The sequence below is a fragment of the Carcharodon carcharias genome, chromosome 13 (assembly GCF_017639515.1).
Source record: "Carcharodon carcharias isolate sCarCar2 chromosome 13, sCarCar2.pri, whole genome shotgun sequence".
NCBI lineage: Eukaryota > Metazoa > Chordata > Chondrichthyes > Lamniformes > Lamnidae > Carcharodon > Carcharodon carcharias.
In genome coordinates this window covers 100,530,092-100,545,218 of record NC_054479.1, presented here as the reverse complement: position 1 = coordinate 100,545,218, position 15,127 = coordinate 100,530,092, and the positions used below count along the sequence as shown (strand labels likewise).

Sequence of the window (15,127 nt, the reverse complement as noted above, 5' to 3'; positions counted from 1 at the left end):
GCTGGAAATCTGAAACAAAAACAAAATTAGGTGGAAAAGCTCAGCAGGTCTCACAGCATCTGCGGAGAGGAATTCAGTTAACGTTTCAAGTCCGTATGACTCTTCATCAGAACTAAGAAATATAGAAATTAGGTGAAATATAAGCTGGCTGAGGGGGGTAGGACAGGTAGAGCTGAATAGAGGGCCAGTGATAGGTGGAGGGCCCTCTATCCAGCTCTACCTTTCCCACCCCCCTCAGCCATCTTATATTTCACATCATTTCTATATTCCTTAGTTCTGATAAAGAGTCATACGGACTTGAAACGTAGACTCAGTGATATCATTTTGAAGCATGAAATCAATTTCTTTTTGCGCTTGTGATATCTTTGCTGGATTTAATCTATAAGGATGTTACCTTATTGAAAATGAAATTTCTATGCATACATTGTGTAAAGCTAAAAAAGTCTTCCACAACTTATTTCCACAAATAGGTTTGTGTGACTTCAGTAGCTTTTCCAAATCACTTTGACACTTGCTTGGAAGGTAACTCAGTATTTCATTTGAATTTTCACGCACCCCCTCATTATCCAATTTGATTAGAGGAAAATCAATTTCAGAGTCCTGCACATCTACCTTTTTTTCATTATCCACCATCACTAATTCCTCTTTTCGTTCCTCTTCCCTGTCAAGGTACTTTAAAAGCATATTTACATGACACACCCTCTGCTTATTTCTTCTATCTGGAGTATTCATTAAATAATTTACTTCACTCAGTTTCTTTTCAACCCTGTAAGGCCCACTAAATTTTGCATTTAATGAATCACCTAGTACTTGTAACAAAACTAGTACTTTCTCTCCGGAACCAAAACTGCGAGTTTTAGCTTTCTTATCTGCCTTCACTTACATCACTTGCTGTGATATCTTTAAATGTCCCCTACCAACTCACATGCTCTGCTCCAACTTTTCCCTGAAATTTGATATGTAATTCAGGAGAATAGTTTCTGAACTTTGACCCACCAATTTCTCATGAATCAATTTCGGTGGTCCCTTTACCTCATAGCCATAAACTAGTTCAAAAGGGCTAAAACCAGTCGATGCATTAACAACGTCTCTAATAGCAAATAACAAAAATGGAATTCCTGTATCCCAATCCTGGGGATATCCTGACAGAATGCTCTCATTATTGTTTTTAAAGTTTGATGCCATCTTTCCAAAGCTGCTTGTGACTCTGGATGATAAGCTGTTGACTTAAACTGTTTTATCCCCAAATTGTTCATTACTTCCTTAAACAGCTTGACATGAAATTTGACCCCTGATCTGATTATATTTCTTTAGGTAAACCATATCTTGTAAAAAATTTTATTAACTCCTCCACAACCTTCTTAGTTGTAATATTTCTTAAAGGTATCGCTTCAGGAAACCTGGCGGACACATCCATTATTGTCAGTAAATGCTGATTTCCACTTTTAGTCTTAGGGAGGGATCCTACACAATCAGTCATGACCCTGGTAAAAGGTTCTTCAAATGCTGGTATTGGGATTAAAGGTGCTGGCTTAATCACTGTTTGTGGTTTTACTGTTATTTGACATGTATGACAGGTTCTGCAGAATTTGATTATATCCCCATGCAATCCTGACCAAATAAAATATCTCGGTTTCTTTTTTTGTGTTTTCCTAATTCCGAAATATCGCCCCATTGGAATTTCATAAGCAATCCTCAGAATCTCATTTCTATACCCTAATGGGTTAACAATCTGATGCATCTCCCTCCAGCTTTCATTTGCTGAGACATGATCCGACCTCCATTTTCTCATTAAAATATCTCCCTGAAAATACATTTTGCTTCTGTTTCTGAATAAGCCTCCTGATATAACTGTTCTTAATTTCAAGTTGTTTTTCTGTAACTCCGCTAACCGCCTTGAGTTAAACACTTCAGCTGAATTGTCCCGTATTCTTTCCTCCTGAACAATATTATCAAACACAGTGCCAGCTAATTGGATTTCAACACCTTTTCCTTGCCTTTGAACCGCCTGCCTTTCTTGGTTTTTCTTGTTCTTCCCTATGAGCCTTTGATCTTGTTACAGCACAATCAGGAAACAATCCAGGATGTTCCACCTGTAACACCTCTGTTGAAAACACTCCTACAGGCTGCTCAACTACAATAGGCATCATCCACATTTGTGATCCAGCTATATCATTACGCAGAATAAATTGAACCCCTGCAGTGGGCAATTTTTCCACCACTCCAGCTATAACTTCACCATTCTTCTACTTGCTCCTTAAATTTACCTTCCACAATGGAATAGATTTAGCATCTCCATGAAGCCTATTTATTAATTCCTGCTCCTGCAATATGGATTTACTAAACCCCTGTGTCTCTTAAGATCTTAACATCTTTACCTACTCCACCCTGTACACATGGAAAGACTTTCCCTTCACACACAAAATTTTTAAACATTTCTGCAACCTGCTCCTCAGAATTCTCTTGAATAAACTGTGAATACATTCCTACTTCTTCACCTATCATTGATTCTCCCTTTTTCATCTGTACACAAACCACTGGTTTCTCTTGTGCCTGAACCTCAGACCCACAGTATTTTTACTTCCAGAGCTTTCCTGTACCCCAATAATTCCAACAGATTTTTCCTGCAATTTCCAGCACACTGACTTCATGTGTCGCACTTTATTACAATAAAAACACCTCAAATTTCAAATGTCACTTCTACCTTCAGCACCTTCCTTTCTAAGAAAAACTCCCTGGGAACTTCCAGCTACTCCTTCTCTTCCCTGACTACCTATCTTCCTTTCATCTTCCCACTTTTTATCCTTTTCCAATTTGAAAGGGTGGTGAAAAAATGGTTTAGCTCTACGAACTAACTCATAATCATCAGCTATCTCTGCTGCTTGTCTTACAGAATCAACCCTCTGTTTCCCCACATGGTTTCTCACTACCGAAGTGATTGAATCTTTAAATTCTTCCAAAATAATCATTTTCCTAAGAGCTGCATACGTTGTCTCTATTTTTAATGCCAATACCAGTCAAAATTACTTTGTTTACCCTTTCATAATTCTGTCCAGGCTGTTTTCTCATATTCCTAAATTTCTGTCTGTATGCTCCAGGAACCAACTCATATGCACTTAAAATAGCCTTTTTCACCACATCATAATTCACTGACATTTCTCCTGATAGCGAGGTACATAGCTCATGTGCCCTACCCATTAATTTAGACTCTAATAATAACGCTCAGTTTTTCTGTGGCCATTTCATCTGTTTAGCTAGCTTCTCAAATGAAATAAAGAATGCTGCAATATCATTTTCCTCAAACTTTTGAAGAACTTGTACAAATTTAAATATCTCCCCACTGGGTTCTACTCCGGAGATAAGTTCTTGCTCACCAACTTGCATCTTTTTGTTAACTGCCTACATTTTCAGTTGGAATTCTCTCTCTCTCTCTCTCTTTCTCTTTCCTCCTTCTCTATCTTCACAATTTCTAATTCTCTTTCCTGTTTTCTTTCTCTCACCTTTTCTACCTGTTCCCTTTTAAAAGCCATTTCTCTGTGCCTTTGCTTCTAATTCAAGTTTTTTCACTTCCTTTGCTTGTTCAAATTCAAGCATCTTCATTTGTAACTACCCCCACCTATGACTCATTAGTGTCAGGTTTCACTTCCAACTATAGATGCTGTGCTATACTTATAATTATATCTGATTTCCTAGCACCCTCAGGTATGCCCAATTTTAACTTATCTGCCAACTCTGTTAATTTACTTTTAGTTATTTTGTCCAACCCGATCAGAGTTATATCTTCTACTCTCAGACAAGTCTTAGCAATTGCCAAAGCCATCAGGCAGTCTCACCACTTCTAAAATTACTCATCAACTCCTGAATTCAGAGTGTTTCTTGTACTCATAACCTTAAGATTCACCAATTCCAAACCATCAAGGAATTATAAATTTTATTCCCGGATGAGCCCCCAGTTGTTATGGCACAGCATCTGGTAAAGGCTGTTATTTAAAATCCCAGAGGGAAACTTTAAACAACTGTCAAAACCTATATTTTCAATCGGTATGTTTGAGATGCAGCTCTAAATTAGGAATAAGACCACCAGTTCTCGAGCAGTTTTATACCAAACTAAATGAGACATTTTTAAATTTACAACAAATTAAACATATACACATGTCTACAAATTATTGCTATCATAATGTTTAACAAATTCCAAATTAATCTCCAGTAAGGCAACAACAATTTTAAGCAGACACCAGGCAAAGCATTTTCACCGTACAAATTCAAAATGAGGTTCCTTTCAATTTGGTTCCTTTGCTGACAGTTGCAGGTTTTGATCTTACATGCCTCTGCTTTGCACACACAAACTCCCTTCTGTTATACCCAACACTCCCCTTTGAATGTAAATTCTCATTCTCTTTCATAGTACCAATTTTATTCATAATATAATCATTGCTTAGTGTCTCCTAGCTAGGTGCAAGATTTCATTCCCACTCTCGAATGCTCTATTCAGCAAAATGCAAATGTTACTCTATCTCTGTTTACATCTCAAAATTACGATACATCAAAGCACCCAGACTACCTGGTTTTAATCCAATTAAGACACACACAGACACACCCACAGACTAAATCTTTATTTAAAAAAATTAATTTCCAATAACATTAATTACATTATTAGTTTCATGACACTGAGAAGTAATTTCTAACTGGAAATAGAATGTTAATTGTGAATTTATCCCAACATTCTGGCTTCAGCTAGCACACAGGTTTCCTGAGATGTGTGGAACTCGCTAGGACCAACAAGACGAGCACAGATAGAGCTATTGTTCGTTGAAACCAGTATATTGGAAAGCCTTTAATTAGTGTATCTGCATAGCACCTGGGCTGCCTATGTGAAAGGCATGTGCTCACAAGCACTTGCTCCGTCTTCACTGCTTCACATGTAATTTTCAACTTTTTGGAAGTCACTGCATCTCACTTGGACTTTACTCATCTGATCTCTCCTGCTGTCAGCCTTCACTATGGCATGGGAGCAACTTACGGAGCTCTACCTTGAATCTCTGATGAGGATCGATGACACCGAACACCAACAGAATGAGGAGCCTTCTCCTCAGCCCCATGCTACTCCACAGGACGGAGAGGATAGACACAGAGATCCAGTTCAAAGGAGGTAATTCTTTCAACACAAGGTCCACAGGCAGGATCAACTTTGTTGACATGTCTGAGCACCAGGTCATTGCTGATATCCTGGAACAAGAGCTCCTTCACTGTGGCCCCGGTGGGAAAGCTTTGCCAGTGGCCATCCTGGTGGCTATTACTGAAGGGCCTATCCCAGTTCTCTGCCTAGAGTTGTGTCCTTTCTTCTGCAAAGAGAAAAAGCAGAGAATTAGATAAATGGATTATTCGGAGAGAATGCAATGACAGCATTTGTGGAGGTGACTGTGAGGCATGGGTGCAAGATGTCAATAAAAAGACATTGAGTTTTGGCTGTTCAGACAGTCATGTGAAGAATGTCTGGAGAGAAAGGAATGAGTCAAGTTGCAAGGTGTGGTGGCCTGTGCAGGAGAATGATGAGGAAGTCCGAGTGTGGGGGTGGCATCTGAAAGTGGGACACCACTCACCTTTGCTTCCCTTGTAAGGTCACTGAATCTTTAGGGCACTGTATCTAGGTTCAAGAGACCACACTTTTGCTGCTTACTTCTTCAAACACTTCTATCCATGCCTGGTTGATTTGAGAGGTTAGGGTGGCATATAGGAACACAGGAACAGAAGTAGGTCATTCAGCCATCAAGTCTGCTGTGCCATTCAGTTAGTCATGGCTGATCATTTACCTCAATGCCACTTTCCCGCACTATTTCCATATCACTTGATGTCATTAGTCTCCAGAAATCTATTGATTTCTGTCTTGACATGTTAAATGATTGAGCTGGGGTAGAGAATTCCAAAGATTCACCACTCTCCAAGTGAAGAAATTCCTCTTTGTCCCAGTCTTAAGTGGCCTACTCCTTATCCTGAGAAACAGCATTTTACCAATCGTTCAGATCCATCAGCAGAACTTCCGGGGAAGATCCTCCTTTCCATTTCTGTGGTTGCTAAGGCCTCAGGAAGCAATGTAAAGTTTAGTCATTCTGACCCCTGCTGGGCACCCTTTAACTAAAGATCCTTCCTGTAACAGCATGTGGATCGCCAATCTGCTGATACCCTGTGATTGGACAAGAAACCTGTAAGCAGGGTGTTATACTGTGGTTGAATTGAAGAACTACAGCTAAGCTCACTTCTGTGACAAACTGATTCCCAACCAGTTCCTGGCCCCTGACCAGCACTTGCCCCACCCCATAGTAAGCAGCTTAGTGTAAATAAAATTCTGCCCAGTGTATCTGGGAATTGAGTCTGGAAAGGATAGACTGTCTCTATGAATTGTAACTGATCTGTGTGAATATTTATTTTTACATATCACAGACTTATAATCAGTGCATTTTGAGTTATCAGCTTGGTGGGACTGTGAAAGCTTTTTAATAAGCTGTTGGTCAGCTTTTACTAGTTGTCTACGTTGGCAGGTGTACAAGAAATTTTATCTTGAGCATTTAAAAGTGTGCATAGCTGAAATGATGAACAGCAGAAAAACAAGATCTTGTTACTTGCTTGTCAGACAGATATTGTCATTTCATAATTATTTATTTATACAGTTTTTTTTACTTCTACATGAATAGCATATTATACACCTTTGATACAAACTAAAAACCAACAAGGTGATAGAAGGCATTTCAACTTAAAGATTTCTATAGTTATTTGGGCTAACCCCAGATCTTCAAAATAATTCAACTTGCAAATATTCTTTCAGTTTTATTCATTTTTGAACATTTATACGGGTGCATAAGACTTGTGTCAATTTTGGGTCTCACAAAATTCATTTGTTCATTATATTTTCCCAAGCTTGATAAAGCACAAGCCAACAGTTCAGTCTGCTGGATGTGCTGCTGCTACATCTCATTTGTATCTTCAGTGTTCTCAGAAATTCTGCCTTTAGGTCACAATGATTTAATCTCTATACTCGCCACAATCGATACAGAATCTGCGAGCCTCCACTAGCATCCTTAAACTATTATAGCCTTTCTATTAAATGTTTTCAAAAACATAGGGCTGAATTTTCCCCCTGGAAGTGCTGAGTGCTCCCTCTGCAGGCGGTGGGGGGAATCCCTGAGTCATTCTCTGCGCTCTTTCACGCACGCGCACGAAAAAGTGCAGAGATCTCCCTGAGGTACAGAGGTGCCTCAGGGAGATTGGTTTGACATGTGTAAATTTACACAGAGGGAAATAAAACATGTCCCCTCATATGACACTGTCACATGAGCTGGGACATGTGAAAGAATTATTTTAAAATTTTTTCTTGGCTTTTAAAATACTTCATGAAACCTCATCCTGCCCCTGGATGAGGTTTCATGATAAATGCGAAGGCCACCTGGGCTCTTCACCTGCCCGCCTACCTTAAGGTTGGACGGGCAGCTCAGCTAATTGAATTAATTACCAAACAAAAACAGAATTACCTGGAAAAACTCAGCAGGTCTGGCAGCATCGGCGGAGAAGAAAAGAGTTGACGTTTCGAGTCCTCATGACCCTTCAACAGGACTCGAAACGTCAACTCTTTTCTTCTCTGCCGATGCTGCCAGACCTGCTGAGTTTTTCCAGTAATTCTGTTTTTGTTTTGGATTTCCAGCATCCTCAGTTTTTTATTTTTGTCTAATTGAATTAATTACTATTTAAATGGCCGTAATAGGCCTTTGACAGTTCAGTCGGCTGTGCGCCTGCCGAACTAAAATGTAAATGAAGCATGGTGATGTTGGAACACCTGTTCGACATCACCGCGTGTCATTTTACACATCGGCGAGCAGGCCCCGCCTCGGCTCGCTGACCAGAGAATCCTGCCCATAATGTCCTTGGTCTCCTGACAAATGCACCATCACTTCTGTGTTTTCAGCATTTGTATTCTTCCCTTTAAGCTCCTACTTCCTCCAATGTAAGTGAATGGATGTTAGATATGGGCACAGCATCATTAAAAAATCTGTTACACTGTCTTACCTTGAAGTATTCTTTTAAAGCACAAAGGAGTATAGAATCTTACGGAATAGAAGCAAATTAGAACAGCTGCTTTAAAGATTCACAACTTAATAATGCACGTAAATCTAATGGCATATAAAGATTCAGACAAAAACAAGTGGACTTTGAAAGCTTTCTGCTATGTCAGGAGTAGCTAATCTTTCAAACCTCAAGAACTGAAAGATGATTTATGTTTAAATAAAAAACCTCAAGTTTTATGTATGTTATATACTGATCTTAATATTTATATTCCAAAGAGGAAATCTCTGGAGGCTCAATTACTGGTGCAGATTCTTGCTCAGTTGAACATTGGAAATTGGATGAACAGACCGCTATGTCTGATTTATGATTTGTGCATTCATTGAGACAATCTACAACCATTTACCCTATTATAATTGCAGGTATATCATATATTGTATTATCTATCAGTTGGTTAACTATTTATTTTCATCTGTATTCACAGGCCTTACATGTCTGTTGGAACTTTAAGAGATCAGGTTATCTATCCGGACTCAGTGGAAGACATGAGCGAGAAAGAGTACACAGATCTGGACCTGGAGCATATCCTAGACATTGTTCACCTGAATCAAATAGTGCAGAGAGAGGGAGGTATGAGTGTGCTTCTACAAATGACTACTATTTTACTAGAGAGCATTTCTGTAAGATATTTTAATTCCCAAAGTTTATCATTGCAGCTTGCTTCCAAGCTTGGACTTCATAGATGGATTTGATCTAAAGGTAGTACCTTAAATTAGTGCCCTTTCATGCCAATAGTTATAGAACAGCGTACTGTCCAACTTATCACAAGTAATACCATGGGAATCCGATGGTCCATGGTTAATACATAATAGACACAAACGTTGTTTGCACAGGATTATACGGGGAGAATTTTCTCCCTGTCAGGTGGGCCAGTCGGGAGTGGGTGCGGAGCCAATTAGCACCCAAGATTGGCTACGTGCTGTCATTTTACGTGGGTGGGCCAAGTAAGGCCCGCCCAACATGACGCACACCTGGAAGCACTCAGTGCTACCTGTGCGGGCGGGGGGGGGAGGAAGGAGAGTCAGGGCCTGCACTCCTTTGTGCATGAGTGCGAAAGAGCACCAGAATCTCCCTGAGACAGCTCCTTGCCTCAGAGAGATTAAGTTCAGTGCAAAGAATGGTTAAAAAAAAAAATTATTCAGACATGTCCCCTCATGTGACAGTGTCACATGAACTGGGACATGTTTATGAATTTTAGTTAAATAATAAATTAAGAAATCCTTCATGAAACCTCATCCCGCCCATGGATGAGGTTTCATGAAAAATGCGAAGGTCACCTGGGCTCTTCGCCTGCCCGCCAACCTTAAGGTTGGACGGGCAGCTTTCTCTTAAGGTTAATTGTATAATTAATGGCCTTTACAGGCCATTGACAGTTCGGCGCGCCCGCAGCAGACTCCACTGTGTGCCCGCTGAATGGAATATCGGAATGACGCGTGATGACATCGGGATGCATGCCTGACGTCATCACATGTCATTTTACGCTTCGGCGTGTGGGGCCAGCCCCTGCATGCTGAGCAGAAGATTCTAGCTTATGTGAATTATTTTTGTGTAGACATGCATTTTCACTCGATATTTTTGGAACACTTGGAAGTATTATCAGGCACTCTATCAACCAGTATTCTCCAGTGACCGGAATTTCTGACAGCTTGATTTTTTTCTAAAGGTGATCACTTTCAGTGTTCAGATAATGCATTCTTTAAAAAGATAATATTAACAATAGATTGTAAATCTGCAGAAGTTGTTAGTAGGCTTTACTTTGAAATTATTGAGTCAAGTTTGGTTATTGTGCCTGAACAAAGATATAGAAACATCGAAAGTAGGAGCAGGAGTAGGCCCTTCAGCCCTCTGAGACTGCTCCACCATTCATTATGATCATGGCTGATCATCCAACTCAATAGCCTGCTCCCGCTTTCTCCCCATATCCTTTGAACCTTTTCGCCCCTAGAGCTATATCTAACTCCATCTTGAAAACATACAATGTTTTGACCTCAACTACTTTCTGTGGTAATGAATTCCACAGGCTCACCATTCTCCGGGTGAAGAAATTTCTCTTCATCTCAGTCCTAAATGGTCTATCCTGTATCCTCAGACTGTGACTCCTGGTTCTGAACTCCCCTACCATCGGGAACATCCTTCCTGCATCTATCCTGTCTAGTCCTGTTAGAATTTTATAGGTTTCTATGAGATTCCCCCTCATTTTTATGAACTCCAGCAAATATTATCCTAACCGACTCAATCTCTCCTCATATGACAGTCCTGCCATCCCAGGAATCGGTCTGGTAAACCTTCACTGCACTCCCTCTATAGCAAGAACATCCTTCCTCAGATAAGGAGACCAAAACTGCACACAATATTCCAGGTGTGGTCTCACCAAGGCCCTGTATAATTGCAGCAAGACATCCCTGCTCCTGTACTCGAATCCTCTCGCTATGAAGGCTAACATACCATTTGCCTTCTTTACCGCCTGCTGCACCTGTATGCTTATCTTCAGCGACTGGTGTATGAGGACACCCAGGTCTCGTTGCACGTTCCCCTCTCTCAATTTATAGTCATTCAGATAATAAGCTGCCTTTCTGTATTTGCTACCAAAGTGGATAACCTCACATTTATCCACATTATACTGCATCTGCCATGCATTTGCCCACTCACTCAGCTTGTCCAAATCACACTGAAGCATCTCTGCATCCTCCTCACAGCTCATTCTCCCACTCAGCTTTGTGTCACCTGCAAATTTGGAGATATTACATTTAGCTCCCTCATCTAAATCATTTATATATATTGTGAATAGCTGGGATCCCAGCACCGATCCCTGCGGTACCCCACTAGTCGCTGCCTGCCATTCAGAAAAAGACCCGTTTATTCTTACTGTTTGTTTCCTGTTTGCCAACCAGTTTTCTATCCATCTCAATACACTACCCACAATCCCATGCGCTTTAATTTTACACGCTAATCTCTTATGTGGGACTTTGTCCAAAGCTTTTTGAAAGCCCAAATAAACCACATCCACTGGCTCCCCCTCATCAACTCTACTAGTTACATCCTCGAAAAATTTCAGAAGATTTGTCAAGCATGATTTCGTAAATCCATGCTGATTCTGTCCGATTCTGCCACTGTTTTCCAATTGCACAGCTATTAAATCTTTTATAATGGACTCTAGAATTTTCCCCACTACCGACGTCAGGCTGACTGGTCTATAATTCCCTGTTTTCTCTCTACCTCCCTTTTTAAATTGTGGGGTTACATTAGCAAACCTCCAATCTGTAGGAACTATTCCAGAGTCTATAGAATCTCGGAGGATGACCACCAATGCATCCACTATTTCTAGGGCCACTTCCTTAAGTACTCTGGATTGTAGATTATCAGGCCCTGGGGATTTATCGGCCTTCAATCCCATCAATTTCCCCAATACAATTTCCTTACTAATACTGATTTCTTTCAGTTCCTCCCTCTCACTGAACCATGTGTTCCCCAATGTTTCTGTTATGTTATTTGCGTCCTCCTTTGTGAAGACAGAACCAAAGTATTTATTTAGCTGGTCAGCCATTTCTTTGTTCCCCATTATAAATTCCCCTGTTTCTGACTGTAAGGGACCTACATTTGCCTTCACCAATCTTTCTATCTTCACATACCTATAGAAACATTTACAGTCAGTTTTTATGTTCCCACAAGCTTACTCTCGTACTTTATTTTCCCCTTCTTAATCAATCCCTTGGTCCTCCTTTGCTGAATTCTAAATGTTTCCAATCCTCAGGTCTGTTGTTTTTTTCTGGCCAATTTGTATGCCTCTTCCTTGGATCTAATACTATCTCTAATTTCCTTTGTAAGCCGTGGTTTTGCCACCTTTCCTGTTTTACTTTTGTACCAGACAGGATTAAACAATTGTTGCAGTTCACCCATGCGCTCTTTGAATGTTTGCCATTACCTATCCACCGTCATCCCTTTAAGTAACGTTTCCCAATCCATCATAGCCAACTCGTGCCTCATACCATTGTAGTTTTCTTTATTAAGATTCAGGACCCTAGTCTCAGAATCAACTACATCACTCTGCATCTTGATGAAGAATTCTGTCATACTATGGTCGCTCATCCCCAAGGGGCCTCACACAACTAGATTGCCAAATATTCCTTTGTCATTACACAATACCTACTCTAGGACGGCCTGTTCTGTAGTTGGTTCCTCAATGTATTGGTCCAGAAAACCATCCCGTTTACACTCCAGGAATTCCTCCTCTACGGCATTGTTACTAATTTGATTTGCCCAATCTATATGCAGATTAAAGTCACCCATAATTACAGATTATTGCATGCGGCTCTAATTTCCTGTTTAATGCCATTCCCAACACCACCACTACAGTTAGAGGGTCTATATACAACGCCCACTAACGTTTTTTGCTCCTTAGTGTTTCTCAGCTCTACTCGTACCGATTCCACATCGGAGGAGCTAATATCTTTCCTCACTATTGGGTTAATTTCCTCTTTAACCAGCAAAGCAACTCCACCACCTTTTCCTTTTTGTCTGTCCTTCCTAAATACTGAATACCCCTGGATGTTCAGTTCCCATCCCAGGTCACCCTGCAGCCATGTCTCCGTAAACCCGACTATGTCATACCTGTTTACATCTATTTGCGCAGTTAATTCCTCCACTTTATTGCGAATGTTCCTGGCATTAAGGCTCAAAGCCTTAAGGCTTGTCTTTTTAATATTACTTGTCCCGTTCCCACTATTTTTCACTGAGGCCCTGTTTGATTCTTGCCCTTGATTTTTCTGCCAATCACTTTTCTTGTTCCCCTTTCTGTCTTTTGTTCTTGTTCTTGATTCCCCTCCTCTGACTCCTTGCATAGGTTCCCCCATCCCCCTGCCATTTTAGTTTAAACCCTCCCCAACCACTCTAGCAAATATTCCCCCTAGGACATCAGTCCCAGTCCTGCTCAGGTGTAACCTGTCCAGTTTGTACTGGTCCCACCTCCCCCAGAATGTCCCAGGAATCTGAAACCCTCCCCCTCACACCATCTTTTCAGCCACGTATTCATCCGATATGTCCTGCTATTTCTACTCTGACTAGCACGTGGCACTGGTGGTAATCCTGAGATCACTACCTTTGAGGCCCTACTTTTCAATTTACTTCCTATATTCTGCTTTTAGGATCTCATCCCTTTTTTTAACCTATGTCATTTGTACCAATGTGTACCATGACCACTGGCTGTTCATCCTCCCCCTTCAGAATGTCCTGTAGCCGCTCTGAGACATCTTTGACCCTAGCACCAGGGAGGCAACATACCATCCTGGAGTCTCGTTTGCAGCCACAGAAATGCCTCTCTGTTCCCCTTACAATTGAATCCCCTATAACTATTGCATTCCCACACTTTTTACTCCTCTCCTGTGCAGCAGAGCCAACCGTGGGGCAACGAATTTGGCTGTTGCTGCTTTCCCCTGAGAGACCATTACCCCCAACAGTATCTGTTTTTCAGGGGAATAGCCACAGGAGATTCCTGCACTGGCTACCTAGTCCTCTTGCTCTGCCTGGTGGTCACCCATTCCTTTCCTGCCTGTGGACTGTTAGCCTGCGGTGTAACCACCTCTCTATACATGCTATATACCGTACTTTGTCTTGTGTCCGGAGTAATGTAACTCTCCATTAACCGGCATTTTTGTTTATTGATAGCACCCATTCCCCAAGCGTGCCGATAACAAAGGGTTTATTGTATTTTGAAATCACCCTTAGTTTTTAACACCAGTGATGAACAGAAAAACCATACAAAAAATGTTTTTGAAATTCTTGCATATGTATTAACTTCTTTGCTGTTTCTACTTTTGTTTGCAGTAATTATAAATTTTGGAAACTTCTTTTTTGTCCACATTAAGTTAGTCAGCTGAAATTTATGTAGTTGTTATTACTCTTGGCAGTGCTTTGCCCCATGCAGTTCAATTGTGTTACCCATTTCCAAAGGGTAGATTTACATATTTTGTCACTTAGCTTTTGGAAGAATAGTCACTGATGTAGTTTATGTTGGCTTCTTATGTTGCATTTCATAACCTTCTCTCCTGTGTAATTTGTTTCCAGTTTACCAAAGGGTGTCAACCTGAGTTTTTAAGCTGAATCATGTGCCAATTATCATGTTAATAAATAATCTTCAAGTAATCTGTTGAACCACATTTCCCATTATGAAAAACGATTTACTGGCAATTGGTAAGAGTCTGGACACAATGCAGTAAAGCATTACATAAGCAAATTAGATTCCACCTCAGACTTGGGATAGTTGCTTTTGATGGACTACCAGTTTATTGGCACAAAGCATAAGGATGTGGGATAAAATTATCCTCCGAGTTCCCAATGGGGAACTTTGCTCGTTGGGAATGAAAATGCTTAAATTAACTCACACCACCCATGATTTTCTAACCATTAAAATTAATGGGTGCAGTATTGTAAACTACATGAACATGCTTTCCCAATTCAATGCTTCCAGTGTTTCCATTGATAACATGCAAATGCAAAATTGACCAGATTCTTGCGTGCACATGGTACATTTCCCTTTATTCTAAGAACGTGTCCAAAGTTTTGTTCAACATTAATTTTCCTTTCTCTCAAGAAATTGTGGTGCCTATGTTTATCTGTTACTCCTGTAACTGGAGAGAAAACATAGGCCAGAATATTGCTGTCGGTGTGTGAGAGCGGGCCCGACACGCCAACACGTAAAATGATGCGACGCGGCATGCACCCGACGTCATTGCATATCATTTCAGTATTGCATTCAGTGGGTGCGCACCGGAGGCGGCTGCGCGCCACCGAACTGTCAAAGGCTTATTAAGGCCATTAAGAAAGTAATTTAGCTCATTAACAATGCTGCCCGACCAACCTTAAGGTTGGACGGGCAGGCAAAGAGCCCAAGCAGCCTTCGTGTTTTCCAGGAAACCTCATCCGCGGGTGGGATGAGGTTTCCTGAAGGTTTAATAATATAAATACATTTTGTTAAATTGTCGAATATGTGTCAGCTCACGTGACACTGTCACATGAGGGG

At 40.7% G+C, this 15,127-nt stretch overlaps 1 protein-coding gene across 2 annotated transcripts in view; it reads left to right on the top strand.

Moving 5' to 3' along the window:
• LOC121286463 (ATP-binding cassette sub-family D member 2-like) overlaps window positions 1-15,127 on the top strand; it is a 147,156-nt gene that overhangs the window by 81,707 nt on the left and 50,322 nt on the right. For both annotated transcript variants that reach the window (XM_041203588.1, XM_041203589.1), the window contains exon 7: window positions 8,537-8,682. In XM_041203588.1, coding sequence (XP_041059522.1) covers window positions 8,537-8,682 — 146 coding nt within the window. The remainder of the gene's footprint in view (window positions 1-8,536; window positions 8,683-15,127) is intronic.